The sequence below is a fragment of the Pyrus communis genome, chromosome 14 (assembly GCF_963583255.1).
Source record: "Pyrus communis chromosome 14, drPyrComm1.1, whole genome shotgun sequence".
NCBI lineage: Eukaryota > Viridiplantae > Streptophyta > Magnoliopsida > Rosales > Rosaceae > Pyrus > Pyrus communis.
In genome coordinates this window covers 4,822,153-4,838,110 of record NC_084816.1, presented here as the reverse complement: position 1 = coordinate 4,838,110, position 15,958 = coordinate 4,822,153, and the positions used below count along the sequence as shown (strand labels likewise).

The window sequence follows — 15,958 nt, the reverse complement described above, 5'->3', positions numbered from 1 at the left end:
GGAACATGTCGAAGTTGAACAAACTCGATTTCACCATTTTAGAGATCTTTGGAAGGAACTACCTCAAGTGGGTCCAAGATGTGAAGCTCCACCTCACCGCAAAGAATTTGCGTCCCGCCATTGAAGATGAGACAGATAACTCGGTTGGCGAAGCTGAGAAAGCCACTGCCATGATCTTCATCCGAAGACACATTCATGATGTACTGCAAACCGAGTACCTTGCTGAAGAGGATCCATGAGCACGCTGGGTTGCTGTGGCTGATTGTTTTGATCACCAAAAAGACATCTTCTTGCCTGAAGCAAGACATGACTGGTTGCATTAGCGCTTCCAAGACTTTAAGTCTGTGAATGAATATAATTATGAAGTTTGTCAAATTTGATCACTTCTCAAGTTCTGTAACGAGACCTTGACCGAAGATAATCTCCTAGAGAAGACCTATTCGACCTTCTCTGTTACTAATACTGTCATGCAGCAACAATATAGGGCTCAGAAGTTCGATGCAGCAACAATATAGGGCTCAGAAGTTCACTAAGTTTTTGGATTTGATCTCTGTTTTACTTCTTGTTGAAAAGTAGAATCAGTTATTGATGAAAAATCATCAAGCTTAACCTATTGGGGCGATTGTTGTACTTGAAGCACATTATAGCACATAACAACGCCCAAAACGCCAACATAGGCATGGTAGGGGCGGCCAGAAGCCACCCTGGCAAGGTCAACAAAGCCAAGGCCCACCTAAGAGAGAAAACTGAGCCCATAAACACCCTTACCTCGCTCCTAAGGCCTTAAACTTCAAGAATAAGGGCAAAGCACTTGAAACCATGGATGTGGACATGCGACATTGATTTGTTGGTGATTTGTTTTTGGATATTAAGTTTTTATTAATTACCATCCTTGAATACTTAAATTATTTTTGAATGGATATTTTTTTTAGAACTTTTATGCATGTGACCGATTCAAATTAACTTTTATTCTAGGTATGACTAGTAGGAAAGTTAGTTGTCTGGCAAATAGTGCAACCACACACACCGTTTTGTGTGAACGCATCTATTTCACTAACTTTTGTACCTAAGAATGCACCTCTGACAACCCTCTCAGGACCATCCAACCTGATCAAAGGATACGGCAAGACACGTATAATGTTGTCCAATGGTACAATTTTGACCATTGATGAGGCATTCTATTCTTCACGTTTCGGAAGAACGTTGTTGAGTTTCAAGGACATTAGAGATAATAATTACAACGCTTTAATCTATGTAGAAAATGGAGTTGAATTTCTGTGCATCACTTCCTATGAATATGGCAAAAAGTGTATTCTAGAGAAGATGGAGCGTATCTTGAGTAGTCTTTATACTACGACCATAGGCCCTATAGAAATCCACTATGTGGCCGACCCTACCTCTGGTACTAAACACGAAATTAAACTTTGGCATGATTGTTTGGGACACCTTGGACGAACAGCGATGCATCGTATCTTCAAATCATCACATGGGCATCCATTAACCTAATGTTTAGGTTCAATTCAAGGAATCGCATGTCAAACCTGCTCCATGATAAAGCTTATTATTATTAAGCCTTCTTATGACAAGATTTGTTTGAATCCTTATATTTTTCTACAAAGGATTCAGGGAGACATTTGTGAACCAATTCTCCTTCTCTGCGGACCATTTAGATATTTTATTGGTTTGGTTGATGCTTCCACACGTTGGTTACACGTGTGCTTGTTGTCCACAAGGAACGCTGCATTCTCCAAACTGTTGGCTCAGGTTATCAAGCTCAGGGCTCACCACCCTGATTATTCGATCAAATATATTCAATTAGATAATGCTGGAGAATTCACATCTAAAACTTTTGATGACTATTGCATGTCGGTTAAGGTTGAAGTTGAACATGCATAATGGTATGGCAGAGGCATTCATTAAGTGCTTACAAATGATTGCTCCATCATTGGTCATACGTACCAAGTTCCTGATCGCTGCTTGGGGTCATGCTATATTGCACGCAGCCATGTTGGTCTGCTTGAGGCATGTTGCGACCCAACCATACAATGCATTTAGTTGGTTACCAGATACAAACCCGACATATCGTATATGTGTGTTTTTGGTTGTGCGGTCTATGTGCCTATTTTACCATCCTTACGTACAAAAATGGGGCCTTAGCGAAGGATGAGAATCTATGTTGAATAGGATTCTCCTTTAGTCATTCGTTACTTAGAACCTTTAACAGACGATCTATTTACCGCTCGTTTCGCGAATTGTCACTTCTATGAGACAGTTTTCCCGTCGTTAGGGGGAGATAAGAACCTTAACGTCCCTGATGAACGACGCAAATTATCGTGGATGACTCCCACTTTGTCTCATTCGCACCCCCGGAAGAGGAAACCCGCGGCATATGCCCTTGAAGAGCTTACCATGAATTCGATTGTCGCCTACTCATTCTATCCAACTATGAGGAAATTCTAGATTACAGAAGCATCCTTAAAAAGACGATGTATGATGTATGGTGTATTAACATTGGATGATGTTTGGTGTAGAAATGAGATGATCATCGACGATGCATTAGCATATGCAGTAGCTACTGAGATCATGTTGAGCAATGACATTGAACCCTATTCCATTGATGAATGTCGACGTAGAACTGATTGATTGAAAATGGAAACAAGCAATCTAAGTCGAACTCAATTTGCTTGCGAAACGTAAGTTGTTTGGACTTGTAGCTCCTACTCTTCCACATATGAAGCATGTTGTCTACAAGTAGGTTTTCGTTCAAAAGCATAATGAGAAGAAGGAAATTGTGCGTTACAAAGCTCGTTATGTTGCACAAGGCTTCTCACAACGCCCCGGGATTAACTATGATGAAACTTATTCACCCGTTATGAATGTGATTACTTTTCGCTACCTTATCAGTTTGGTAGTTTTCGGAAAATTGGGTATGTAGGTGATGGACATAGTTACTGCGTATCTCTATGGGGATCTTGATACGGAAATATTTATGAAAGTTCCTGAAGGACTTACATTGACTAGATCAAATATTTCCAAACCCCAGAACACGCTCTCAATTCGGCTGAGGTGTTCACTCTACGGTTTAAAGCAATCTAGAATAATGTGGTATAATCGTCTGAGTGAGTATTTGACTAGTCAGGTATATGTGAACAATGAACTATGCCCTTGTGTGTTCATTAAGAAGTCACATTCCGGTTTTGCAATTGTTGCAGATTATGTCTATGACATGATTCTCATCGAAACTCCTGAAAAACTCGAGAGAACTGCTGCGCACCTGAAGTCGGAATTTGAGATGAAAGATTTAGGAAAGACTCGATATTGTCTCGGTATTGAGATAGAGCACATGTCGGATGGAATCTTAGTACATCAATTGAACTACACCCAGAAGGTGTTGCCCCGTTTTAACGAGGATAAAGTGAAGCCTTCGAGTACTCCTATAGTCGTTCAATCGCTAGATGCAAAACAAGATCCCTTCCATCCAAAGAAGGATGATGAATAGATTTTGGAGCCTGAAGTTCCTTATGGAAATGCACTAGACCTGACATTTCCTTCGCTGTTAATCTTTTGGCAAGATACAGTAATGCAGCAACACGCAAACACTGGACTAGTGTTAAAGATAATTTCCTCTAACTTAAGGGTACTATGGATCTGGGCCTGTTCTGTCCTTATTAATCCTCGAGTGATGAGGAACTCGTTATCTAGAGTCGATTCTCGCCTTGTTGGTTATGCCGACGCATGATACTTATTTGATCCGTACAAGGTGCGTTCTCAAACGAGTTATGTCTTTACCATTGGAGGCACTACAATCTCTTGAAGGTCAACTAAACAGACTTTAGTTGCCACTTTGTCTAACCATGCTGAAATTCTTGCCTTACACAAAGCAACTCGAGAATGATTCTAGCTAAGAGTAGTTGTGGGCCATATTCGAAGCTCCTGCCATCTTTACCCCGTCTTTGACGTCCCGACGATGATCTATGAAGACAACACAACATGCATCGAACAACTCAAGAAGGGTTACATTAAAGGAGACAACACCAAGGAGGAGTGTTATAAACTTCTTATTTAAGTGTGATTGTATAAATCCTAGATTAGATTTTATTTTAGTTATTTTACCCCATTAGGACTTGCATTCCTTGGAGGAGAAGGATTTCTTCCCTCCCTTATTACTATAAATAAAGACACTGTATAGAGGGAATGACATATTCTCTACACAACCCTACAAACACATTTCTCTCTCTATATTTTCTCAGTGTCATCGGCCCTCCTCTCCTTGTAAGTTAAATATAGGCCACAACAAGGTTTTTGATAAATTTAAAATTCTCTAATAATCTCACAAACTTCAAATACAACGGAGCAATAATAAGAAATAAATCAAAATAGTCATTTGTCCACGAGACAATAAAAACTTAGACAAATCAAATCAAATCATATCAAATAGACCAATTCAATTCAAATCTCTAAAATATTTTCTTTTATATTTTAAAACAGTTTGGAGCTCTCTCTCTGTTAATTTCAAGCATTACCAGTTATTACAATTGTTTGATTTGTCACTTGTTATTCTTTCTGATATTTTATTTCTCTTCTTTTTTTTTATCTGTGGCAAATCTCTAATTCTTTGTAATTTGATTTTTCAAATTGTTTAAGCTTGTATTTTAAACTTTTGCGATTTGAATGTTGATGGTATTTTTTCGGAGGGAAAATCTTTGTTTGTATCGTTTGATTATACTTTGATTTATTCAATTTAAAAGCTTAGTTACAATGTGATACAATTTGTAGGGTATATGAAATCCGACTAGGTCGGGTCTTAATTTTTCATTGTTTCAATTACTGAAATACCTCACGTTCCAATGTTCTTGTCAAATGTCGTTACTTATTTGTGTTTAAATTCCAAAAACTATAAACTTCAATTTTAGCATCAGTCATCACTGAAAAAAAGTTCAATGAGAGTGTCATCAAATGAAATCGATTTATGCGTCTAAGTAGTATTATTAAAATAGAAAACCGAATATGAAAATCAATCAACTGAGTGGGAACGGCCGAGTCGATAAGCCTATCCACCCATTGACCACAAGTCCTTGAAATATCCCGCACAAGCACTCACCATGCATCTACCATTCAAACTTCAAACCTCTCATTACACACATAACAAACAAAACTATCAAAACCCATCTCAAATATCCACCTCTCTCTCTCTCTTCACTACCAACCACCTCTCTCTCTCTAACTCTCTCATGGCCGCCTCATGGGAGGAAAGTGTCGAATACTCCATCAACACCATCTACCTCCTCTTCTCCGCCTACCTCGTCTTCGTCATGCAGCTCGGCTTCGCCATGCTCTGCGCCGGCTCCGTTCGAGCCAAGAACGCCATGAACATAATGCTCACCAACGTCGTCGACGCCGTGGTAGGTAGCCTCTCCTACTACCTATTTGGCTTTGCCTTTGCATTCGGAGAAGGCTCAGATGCCAACCCTTTTATTGGTACAAGTTTCTTTGCTCTCAAGGACATTCCCAACTCCACCTACGACTATGACTACAGCTTCTTCCTTTTCCAATGGGCTTTTGCTATAGCTGTTGCGGGTATAACCAGTGGGTCTGTTGCCGAGCGTACCCAGTTTAGTGCGTACCTCATTTTCTCTTGCTTCCTTTCCGGGTTTGTGTACCCTGTGGTGGCTCATTGGGTGTGGTCGTCCACTGGGTGGCTTAGCCCAAACTCGAGTAACTTATTGTTCAGCTCTGGGGCCATTGACTTTGCCGGGAGTGGCGTGGTGCATTTGGTCGGCGGGGTTGCCGGGCTTTGGGGCTCTTTCATCGAAGGCCCCAGAGTGGGCCGATTCGACGCGTTCAGGAATGCCATACCCATCAGAGGCCATAACGCGACGCTTGTGGTGCTTGGAACATTCTTATTGTGGTTTGGTTGGTTCGGGTTTAACCCCGGCTCGTTTGATAAGATTCTCGTGGCGTATCCGAACACAAGCGATCAAGGGAATTGGACTGGTGTGGGCCGAACGGCGGTTACGACTACGTTAGCTGGATCGACTGCTGGAATCGTAACCCTGTTTGGCCGGCGCTTGCTAGTGGGCCATTGGGATGCACTAGATGTTTGCAATGGAGTGCTTGGTGGGTTTGTGGCGATTACGTCAGGATGTGCGGTGGTCGAGCCGTGGGCTGCAGTTGTTTGCGGGTTCTTCGCCGCTTGGGTCTTAATCGGGCTCAACATCTTGGCCCTAAAGCTACAATTCGACGACCCCCTAGAGGCAACCCAATTGCATGGTGGGTGTGGTGCTTGGGGTTTGATATTTACAGGACTGTTTGCGAAAGAGGAGTTTGTGGTCCAAGCCTATAATTCCGGCGCCGTCGGTACAGTACGGCCTTATGGTCTCTTCATGGGCGGCGGGTGGGGGCTGCTCGGAGCGCAAGTGGCTGAGCTTTTGGCCATTGTGGGCTGGGTCAGCTTGACAATGGGTCCTCTCTTCTACACCCTTCACAAGCTCAACATTTTGAGGATCTCGGTTGACGACGAAATTGCAGGTCTTGATGTTTCCAGTCACGGAGGCCATGCCTATGTTCATACAGAACAAGACCATCCGCGCTTTTACGCAGACTACATACGCATTCAAGACAATGGATCGTGACTCGCAATCCAGCGCCATGCTACTCTCGTTCCTCTTCATCTCGTAGCATTATGTAAAGCGATTCAAATTGATGTACCTATATTGTGTTCAAGCTATGATTGAAATTCAGAAAAGTAGAAAAATGGAACGAAAGTATGACAAGAACCATAACATATAAATTACTCTTTTGAAGCCAATCAAAACTATGGGCAAAGTGCAATTACATGTTAAAATGTTAACAGGTTTCAAATTACAGTACAACAAGGCATGTTATATACAAATAGTTCCCGAAAGACAGCTGTACGTGAGGCTCACCGGACATGAGAATCATAGGGTAGAAAAACAGGATCCGGCATAACAAGAGGTAGCTTCTCAACGAACATAAATAGTCTCTTGCGGTCCTCTCTTAAGATTGTTGATAAATCGAGAGTATCGCATTTCTCAGTGTAGATCCAAAGGTCACCAGAGTCGACTCTTTTGAGACTATCGCGACAAAAGGGGCATGACTGAGACCTACCACGCCTGAAACAAACAGGAGACATCAGGTTCTGCTCGATATTACGAATGGAAACAAAAAGCATTTAAACGAGGAAAAGGAAAGTCCAAAAAGCAAGTCATGAAGCCTATGAAATTCAAATTCCAGATTTACACATCAGTATTATGTAATTAAGCAAGGTCAATTCTAAGAGAAGTCGTTGGCCATTTTAAACTTTGACCTGAGCCGAAAGAGTAACCCAAAGACGTAATGATGGAGAAGGTACAATGATTTCGGGGAACAATGCTCCCCCAGACATGGGGATAAATAAACGTGCACATAAAAATCAAATCAACACCATAAAATTATTACGAACAAAAACATTAAAAATACAAATGGTCCAATGTGTACGAGAGTATTCCAAAAATGAAAAGATGACCTAATTAAGTTTGTTAACACGTATTAGGTACAATTTCAGTTCGCTCAATCTGTGGTACACAGCATAGAAAGCATCGACAAGAAATCACTCTCCCGCAACATAAACATAATTCATGGATACAACAAAAATATGTTGTATACAAATAAGTTGAAAACTATAAAGGAAACACAAGAAAAAAAGGCCAAAACACTTACCAGTCTCGATAACACTTCAAACACAATGTATGAGTGCAGTTAGGCAAAACGACTTTCCTGTTCACCTCCATGCAAATTCCACACTCTTCTTCTCTTTCAAAGTCAATTTCAGAGAATTTTCCCCTCTCGGATTCATCCCTTCTTTTGTATCTGGCAGTGCAAATCTCCTTCTGTTTCCTATCCTCCACATCTGTGATTCCCCTTTGAAGTTGCAGCAAAGAAGGAAATATGACAGCTGTCCATGAAAATATAAGTGTTCAGAAAAACATATCCATGAATATCGAAGAAGAAAAAAAAATTATATCCCGTGCTCCCAAAGCATTACTACCTGCCCCCTCTCTGCCTCCCAAGAAGTTTTACTTGCAGCATCAAGCGTTTGCGTACGAATAATACTACTACAAGAAGCATTTACATACATCTTTACTGAATCTCACTTACCATAAAATTCTCTGATGCTGGCTTTCCTTTCATAAACAGACATGGTGGTCTTTCCATCTGGATAAGTCTGCAGAAATCGATCACATTCCCACAACCAAACAAGAAGTCAAATAAAATTATTACATTTTCTGAAGATAGTACGCCATAAACGAATTAAAGGTTGAGAAACTGGATGGTGAAATTGCAAAGCATGCCAGAAATAAAGACCAACCAAAAACTTGAACCCAACACCCTGAAGGCTGCTATCCCAATAGGCCAGCAGGCCCGGCAATCATACTACCGCAGTCGAAAAAACGTGTTCCCCTCAGATAATAGTACACACCATAGGCCATCAGTTCTCATTTCATAGCCTCTTTTGTTTTAGGTGAAGTAGCAGGAAACGCAAACCAGCTATTATACTACTGTTGTACTTCAAAAATGTTCCTAATGCAGCAAACATCCGAGGAATCCATTTCAAATTCCTTTTACTCTCTCTCTCTCTCTCTCAAGAACAAAATCACGCATTGACATCATAACGAAACTCGATTTAGAAAAAAGAATGTACCATATAAATAAGCATTCAAAGCAATCCGAGTGCTCCGGCAAGGTGACACAAAATCTCTCTCTCTCCCTCTCTCTCTCTCTCTCTCATAACGAAAACAAAATCAGGCATTGACATCATAACGAAACTCGAGTGCTCCGGCGAGGTGACAGTCTCTCTCTCTCTCTCTCTCTCACTCACTCACATAACGAAAACAAAATCACGCATTGACATAACAACGAAACTCGATATGGAAAAAAGAATGTACCATATAAATAAGCATTCGAAGCAAGCCGAGCGCTCCGGCGAGGTGACAGTCAGTCCACTGGACAAGGAAGAGGAAAAAGTTGGCCGCCGGACAGTAAGACAGTCTCATCTGAAGACGCGCTCCATCTTTCTCTCTCGGATAATCCAAGGCCCTGAAAAAACAGAGAGCCAAACAAAGCATTTGATCAACAAGCATTCCACAATTATTACATCTCTAAACTCAAATAAATGCACAAAATAAATAAAACCCACATCATTAATACATAATTACATGGTAAAAATCAATTTTGATTTTTCATCTTGGTTAGGCCCCAAAAGAAAAAAACCTAGATGATCCTGACAAATTTTTTTTTTTTGAAAAAAAAAATCTACAAAAAATCAGTCTTTATATCGAAACTATGAATTTTTTAAAAAATGGGAAATTTTCTATGAAAAAATTCAAAAGTTCCTAAATTTGGTGGATAATTGAATTGAAGAAGAAGGCGGAGACTTACAGAGTATTGGCGTGCTGAATATCTGCTTCAAGCGCTTTAAGAGAGTCCCTAAACGATTTTCCCATGACTTCGATATTTTCCCACCAACCAAACAGAAAATAACAAATAACAGTTAAAAAAAACCCCTAAAATCTCAACCTTTTTGTGAATCCAATTATCCCCTCAGCTTCTCGAATCGACGAAACCAGAGAGACAAAAGCTCGGACCTCCACTGCACTGACCGCTCCAAACTCCATTAACAGGCAAGAGGGGCCGGTTTTTAAATTCCTTGTCCACCTAACTAAAATTTAAATTTCCGAAATTATTTGATCCACTGCGGCCAAGACCTTAACGTTTCCTGTTAGTTAGCCATTGGTCGACGGCCACGTGGGTTTGGGGAGAGTTAATTAATCGGTATCGTGAGGTGGAGAGGTTTGATTGGCGGCTTTGAAGACAGGTACAGGAAGGGAAAACCAGGCGGCCCAGCGGGTGCTGGAGAGCACCAGGTTTTGTGAAAACCAAAAAAGGACGATTTGTCCGAGGGTAGTTTGATTATTTCCGGATGGGTATTTAATTATGATTATCTTGATTTCGTTTAATACTACGATGATATTTCTTTTTATTTGCAAATGAGAGATTTTAGGTTCGATTCTCGTGGATAATGAATTCGATATCAAATTAAGTTGCTTATTGTGTGACTTCGAAGAATTCTCTCCTTTTTATAATGTAAAAATTTCGATGTACTAAAAAAAAATTATGATTACCTTGATGATTTCACATTAATTATAAATTATGGTTAATCACGGTTTGTGGATAAGGGTACACATTCGTTGACATCAATGTCCGTGGTGGCCCACCTGAAATAAATTAGTGATCCCCTACTGGATAAAACTACAATTAAAAAAATAGAAAAATAATTAAATTCTCCAGCAACTAGCATCTTCCTTTAAAAAATGGGACGTGATCGGTTTAGACTTTTAGTCAACAAAACAAAAAAGTTCCATTGTGTCACCACAACGCTTTTTATATTCATATCCTTACTAATAAGAGATAAAGTAAAAAAAGTACATTATATGTAAATTTATAGATGTGACCGGAAAATTATAGATATTGACGTGATTTAATCAATATCGTTTAAATATGAAGAGATTAAAGGAAAGAGAAATTTGAAGGGAAAAGAAACATACTCCGTTTACATCATTGACTTAAAGCATGAAAAATACAACAAATTCTCGGTCTAACTAGAAAATCAGTCATTAGTATTGAAGAATAATTGAAAAGAAATTGTTATTAGTACTTCAAAAATCTTATTTGACACTCTAAACTTTTTATAATTAGAAGAAAAAAAAATGTATAATGAAATTTTTGAAATGCTAATAATAGTTTCCTAATTGAAATTAACCTGCAATATTTCAGGATTAGATCGAAGCCAAATTAGGTCATTTAGTTAAGGATTAAGACCTTAAATTTTCCAAATACTAAATCCAAGCAAAGGGAACATCTTTGGTTAACCTTCAACATACCAAGCCAGAGGCAGAAGGAAATCAAAACACAAAGTCCACACCTACCACTAATATTTTACTTTTTTAGAATCTTCTCCCGTATTTCGGACTGCTATCCACCACATTATTATTCAATCATTATCTTTGGAAATGCACTTGATCATGTTTCTGTAGCAGGTAGGGAGCGTTCCTGGCAGATTTGTTGCTATTCATTTTGTTTTAGAAATTTTAACAAAAACATTCTTGGTATTGTTTATTTTTAACACAAATAACATTTTTACTTTAAAAAACCACTCATGGTATTATTTATGTACAACACTTTTTTATCTTTTTGATTAAAACTCAAAATTTTCAAATCATTTTCATTAGTTTTTCTTTTTATTTTTTCTCCTCTTGGCTCATTGATCTAATAACGTTGCAACGTTCGAGTAAATGTTTGGGCCAAACCTCGCATAAAGAAGACCAGAGTTTCTACATAGTTTTGTCACTCTTCAGCCCCATGTTGTTTGAAGATTGTCTGAGCGGCCTACTTGGAATATTTAGAGATCTCTTTTACTGTGTTACTCGCTAAAAAGATACTAAAAGCATCTCTAAATGAGATATCAAAATCTTATGTAGACTGTTTTTGACAAAAAAAAGGGGTTTTCTGGTTCTAAAGGAGATTCAAAATTCTACCTGGAATGACATTTTCCACTTTACTACCAAATTTGAAGGCAACATCAATTTTTTTTGTTTTATTTTAATGATGGTCCACATGTTTCTTTATTTTTCGTCACTTATTGATTAATTTATTAGTAATTTTTGATCCATTTGATTTTATAAATAACTAAAAAGTATTTTAATTTAACATCTTGGTTGTAATAAAAAACTTTATAACTGTAAAAAAAAATTAACATTTTAATTCGACATCTCCTGAGCCATTTAGTACTACGATCTAATGATATTTATCTTCATTTGTAAATGAGAGGTTTGAGGTTCGATTCTCGCCAAAGGCGAATTTGAACCATATTGTTGCTAGCCCATTATGAAACTTAGCTCACTTCCCCAACCCTTAATATAGAGAATATTATTTGTTAAAAATTTTGACATCTCCTTTAAACATGATCTAACATGTGCAATGCACCTTCCTCTCCTCTCTCTCCTCATGTGACACTCAACAATGCATTGCACATGTGATAAAAAAGTTTTTCTCACTCAAGCATTCACATTTTTTACAAAACAAAAACAAAAAATCATTATTAATACAGTAATAGAACTCAAATCTTCTAAAATATAAATGTAAATTAGTATCTTGATTGGGACTCAATATTTGGGACTCAATATTTAGCCTATGAAGTATGTAAGAGCGGAGAAAAACCCTTGTTCTATAAAAAGATCACTCACCCTCACTTTAGGTCGCGTTTGGTACGCGGGACGGGACGGAACAGAGTGGGACGAGGCGTTCCGTCCCGCGTTTGGTGCGCCTAAAATGAGTGGAACGTGCTGTTCCACGGAACAGATTTTGGATGATTTTTTGTTCCACACCCCCACCCTGGAACGGGTTGTTCCACGTCTGTGGGACAGAAATTTCCAATATTTTTAGACAAAAATGCCCTTGGTCTTTTTCAAAATTTACAACTTCAAAATCAGTTAACAAACCCTAAAAACAAAATCTCTTCTTCTCAGCCGTTTCTCTTCACCTCTGCATCCCTTTCCCCTTCGCAACCTTCCTGCTCATCTTCATCCATTTCCCCTTCGCAACCTTCCTGTTCATCTTCTTCTGTGCAGCCTTGCAACCTTCCTCCTCGTCCCCTTCGCAACCTTCCTCCTCGTCCTCTTCCGTGTAGCAGCTCTGCAAACTTGGTGGTCCTCAGGTATCTCTCTCTCTCTCTCTCTCTCTCTCTCTCTCTCTCTCTCCTCTGTATTTTTAAGAAAATTGTTTTATTATTTAATTAGTAGTCGATTCTAATTTGGAGAAAATCTTGTGATAGGGTTATTTGGATGATACAATGAAGGTTGAGGTGATTTTAGGTTCTGGGTTTCTCTCAGATTTTAATATTTTTATGGGTTTTCGATTTGAATGGAGGATTTGCATTCTGGGTTTAGCTAAGATCAACAGAGAAGGAAAGGGGAGTTTATTAATTCAAATGTCGAATTGTCGGTTTCGAATGAAAAGGAAAAGGACAGGGTAAAGAATTAGTGTTGAGTGGGATCTTAACAACCCAGTAAAAAATATTACAAACAGGCATCTAGGGATTGACTATGCTTGGTTTTTTGTTCTGTCCTGTTTCTAATGACTTGGTCATTGACAATCATTTAGCAGTCAATGCATCTTTTTATTTCATTTTCTCCAGCAACCAAGAGAAGGGTATCGAGTAGTAGAGCAGTAGAGCAGGCTTTTATTAGCTGGCCTCTTTGCTATGGATTTTGGGTTGATTTTGGTTCGTTTATTAGTAGTAGAGCAGGCTTTCTGCTATTATACATCTGCTTAGAGCAGTTGGTTGTTTGCTTTGAAGAATATTGATTCACTAAAACACCTAATTTGGTATATATCTCCCATTCAATTTGATTTGATGGAAATCTGATGCGCAGAAAAGTACGAGGAAAGAAGCAGTGAAGAATATAATCACTAACTTTTTCAGTTTATGTTTATATTTTTACTCTTTTCTCTGTTGGTTACTTAGTTAACTTTAACAGTATATAATTATCAATCTTGGTAATTTTGTCTTTTTGTGAAAGAACAGAGATTAGGCATTGTTCTTGATTTATAAAAACGTCCATATGGAAAAGGGTACTGTTGGTTGAGTTTTAGTTTTGATGGCTGAAGTCCCATTTAGTATATTTACTGTTTAATCCATTATAAATTTATAGATTTTGGAAATGTAATTTTATTTCTTATATTGCTTGATTTAGAGGAAATTTAAGGTTCTTTGGCATTCTGGAGTAATTCAATTTCTGAATTGGTATTATTATGAATTTAGAAGGATGACTGTGTTTGTATATAAAAATTGCAGCCATGTGGTAAAGAACAATGGTTCATTCTAAATGTCAATGGACTAATCCATGTGTTGACTGTGTTGAAAGGCACAAATTTTTTTGACATGTTTGGGTTTGATCTCATGTGGATTATTGGAAAAACAAAATGGTATTGCTCTGACAGATTGTTGATCGCTTACAGGTCTGAAGACTAATATTACGAATCGTGATTCTAAATCAGCCCAAGATCGTTATTTATCTGTGAGTTTTGCATGTTTATCAGCTTATATGGTTTGGATCTTTTTTTTTGTTGTTGGATCGTTATTGTGCGTGTCTGATGCATTTTATTTTCCAGATTCGGGAAACTGTCCCTTTCAGATTTTTGGAATTTCGATTCTGATTCTTGGAACTCTCTGTGCTAAAGGTATATAAATGTATTATTTGTTTTCTTTGCAGCTAAATTTTACTTTTTTTTTTGTTTTGTTTTGGTGATTTGGGACCTTTTTTGTGCATGTTTGGGTTGTTAATTGGTAATGCATGTTTTCTTGCTGATTTTTGTGCTAGCAAGTTTATTTAAATCCACAGCTGCTTTTTTTCGTTTGACTTGCTGTGATGGTTATGCTTGATTCATAAGATTTGAGGTAGTCGTGATAAAATTAGAACAGCTAAGTATCCTTATTCTAGGCAATAATATGATAGACTGGTTACCTTCTAAGCAATTTCTCCCATATATACATATATAGTGTACTAAACCAAAGTATTATTATAAGCAAAGTATTATTATAGTGTACTAAACCAAAGTATTATTATAAGCAAAGTGAAAACCTTGAAAGCCTGCATGTCAGAGAGGAGTTGAGAACATCCAGCACCAACGCTGACCATAAAGATAAGGCAAATTGTCAAAAAATATACCTAGATTAATAAGGATAATAGCATGCAAGTTTATGGCGATTAATATGTATACGTATAGTTCTTCTAAAAATAAAAAAATGTATATGTACAGAGAACTAGGAAAATAAACAAGTCACTTTAAGCAAAATGCCAAAAGGTAATGCATGTTTGGTTTTGTTTTATGTATATGTACAGAGAACTAGGAAAAAATGTATTATTTGTTTTCTTTGCAGCTAAATATTGTATCTGTTATCAGTGAAGAGGAGCAAGAATGATGGTGATGCAAATATTGTATCTGTTATCAGTGAAGGTTGGAATAAAGCTGTTACTGAAATGAAGAAATTAGGTGAAAGTTTTACTTTTAGAGAAGCAAAAGCTAGACTACCTTATGAGCTTCAGGCCATGGGTCTCCCATACGATCAGGTGTTAAGAATTTCAATGAAGTTAGTGAAAGATACCGATCTGATGGGTATTTGGACCACCTTGGATGACTCACAGAAGCCAGATTTCATTAAAGTGTTTATGGAGAGCCTTTGAGGTTTTAGTATTTGTGGTTTTAGTATGGGGAACTTTATCAACTTCTAAGTGTTTTCATTATTACTTTAGCAAGACATTATTTGTTTTTTAAGTCAGGACGAATGTTTGATTTCGGATATTTCATGTTTAAGTTATGCATATTTCATTTTCTTTGTTTAAGTTCTAAATGTTTAAACCCTAAAATGTTTACGATATGCATGATCATTAAACTTATATATTTTTCAACATTTGTCATGTGCTCTTATGTGGTTTGCCTTGTTCCTGCAATGAGGAATATTTAGAGGGGTGTCCTTCTAAACAAAGCCAATTCTAATGTTTGTAAAACCTAAACTCCCTAAACAACAACCCACAATTGAAAGGACCAAAATTAGGGACTAAAAATTGAATTGGGGTGTGGGTTTTGCAATTTGCACAATAAAATTTGATGGGTTTGTGGTGAAAATTCGAATGGACGTGTAGAAAACGGGGAAAAATTACAAATTTTAAAGGGGTTTGCATGTGAAACACAACATATACCTATTAAAATTTGGACCAAGAAAAACAAATAATGGATAATAGTGTTCAAATTTGAACAACTTAAAAAAAAAAAAAAAAAAAAAAAAAAAAGTCATGTCCCGTTCCGCCCATAAAATTGTACCAAACAACAGCGGAACATG

The 15,958-nt window shown here is 37.8% G+C and overlaps 2 protein-coding genes across 2 annotated transcripts; one reads left to right on the top strand and one right to left on the bottom strand.

The window, feature by feature from the left end:
- The first annotated feature begins 5,152 nt into the window (after positions 1–5,152).
- LOC137716248 (ammonium transporter 1 member 3-like) lies at positions 5,153–6,632 on the top strand. Its single transcript, XM_068455674.1, has one exon. The coding sequence runs from the start codon at positions 5,232–5,234 to the stop codon at positions 6,630–6,632; it is 1,401 nt and encodes a 466-aa protein (XP_068311775.1). The 5' UTR covers positions 5,153–5,231.
- LOC137716249 (E3 ubiquitin-protein ligase AIRP2-like) lies at positions 6,318–9,685 on the bottom strand. The gene is made up of 6 exons (XM_068455675.1): positions 9,439–9,685; positions 8,946–9,096; positions 8,158–8,224; positions 7,720–7,954; positions 6,927–7,133; positions 6,318–6,708 (listed from the first exon to the last, which is right to left on the bottom strand). Exons 1-6 carry the CDS (start codon positions 9,501–9,503, stop codon positions 6,681–6,683), a joined length of 753 nt encoding a protein of 250 aa, XP_068311776.1. The 5' UTR covers positions 9,504–9,685; the 3' UTR covers positions 6,318–6,680.
- Between the last annotated feature and the right edge of the window lie 6,273 nt (positions 9,686–15,958).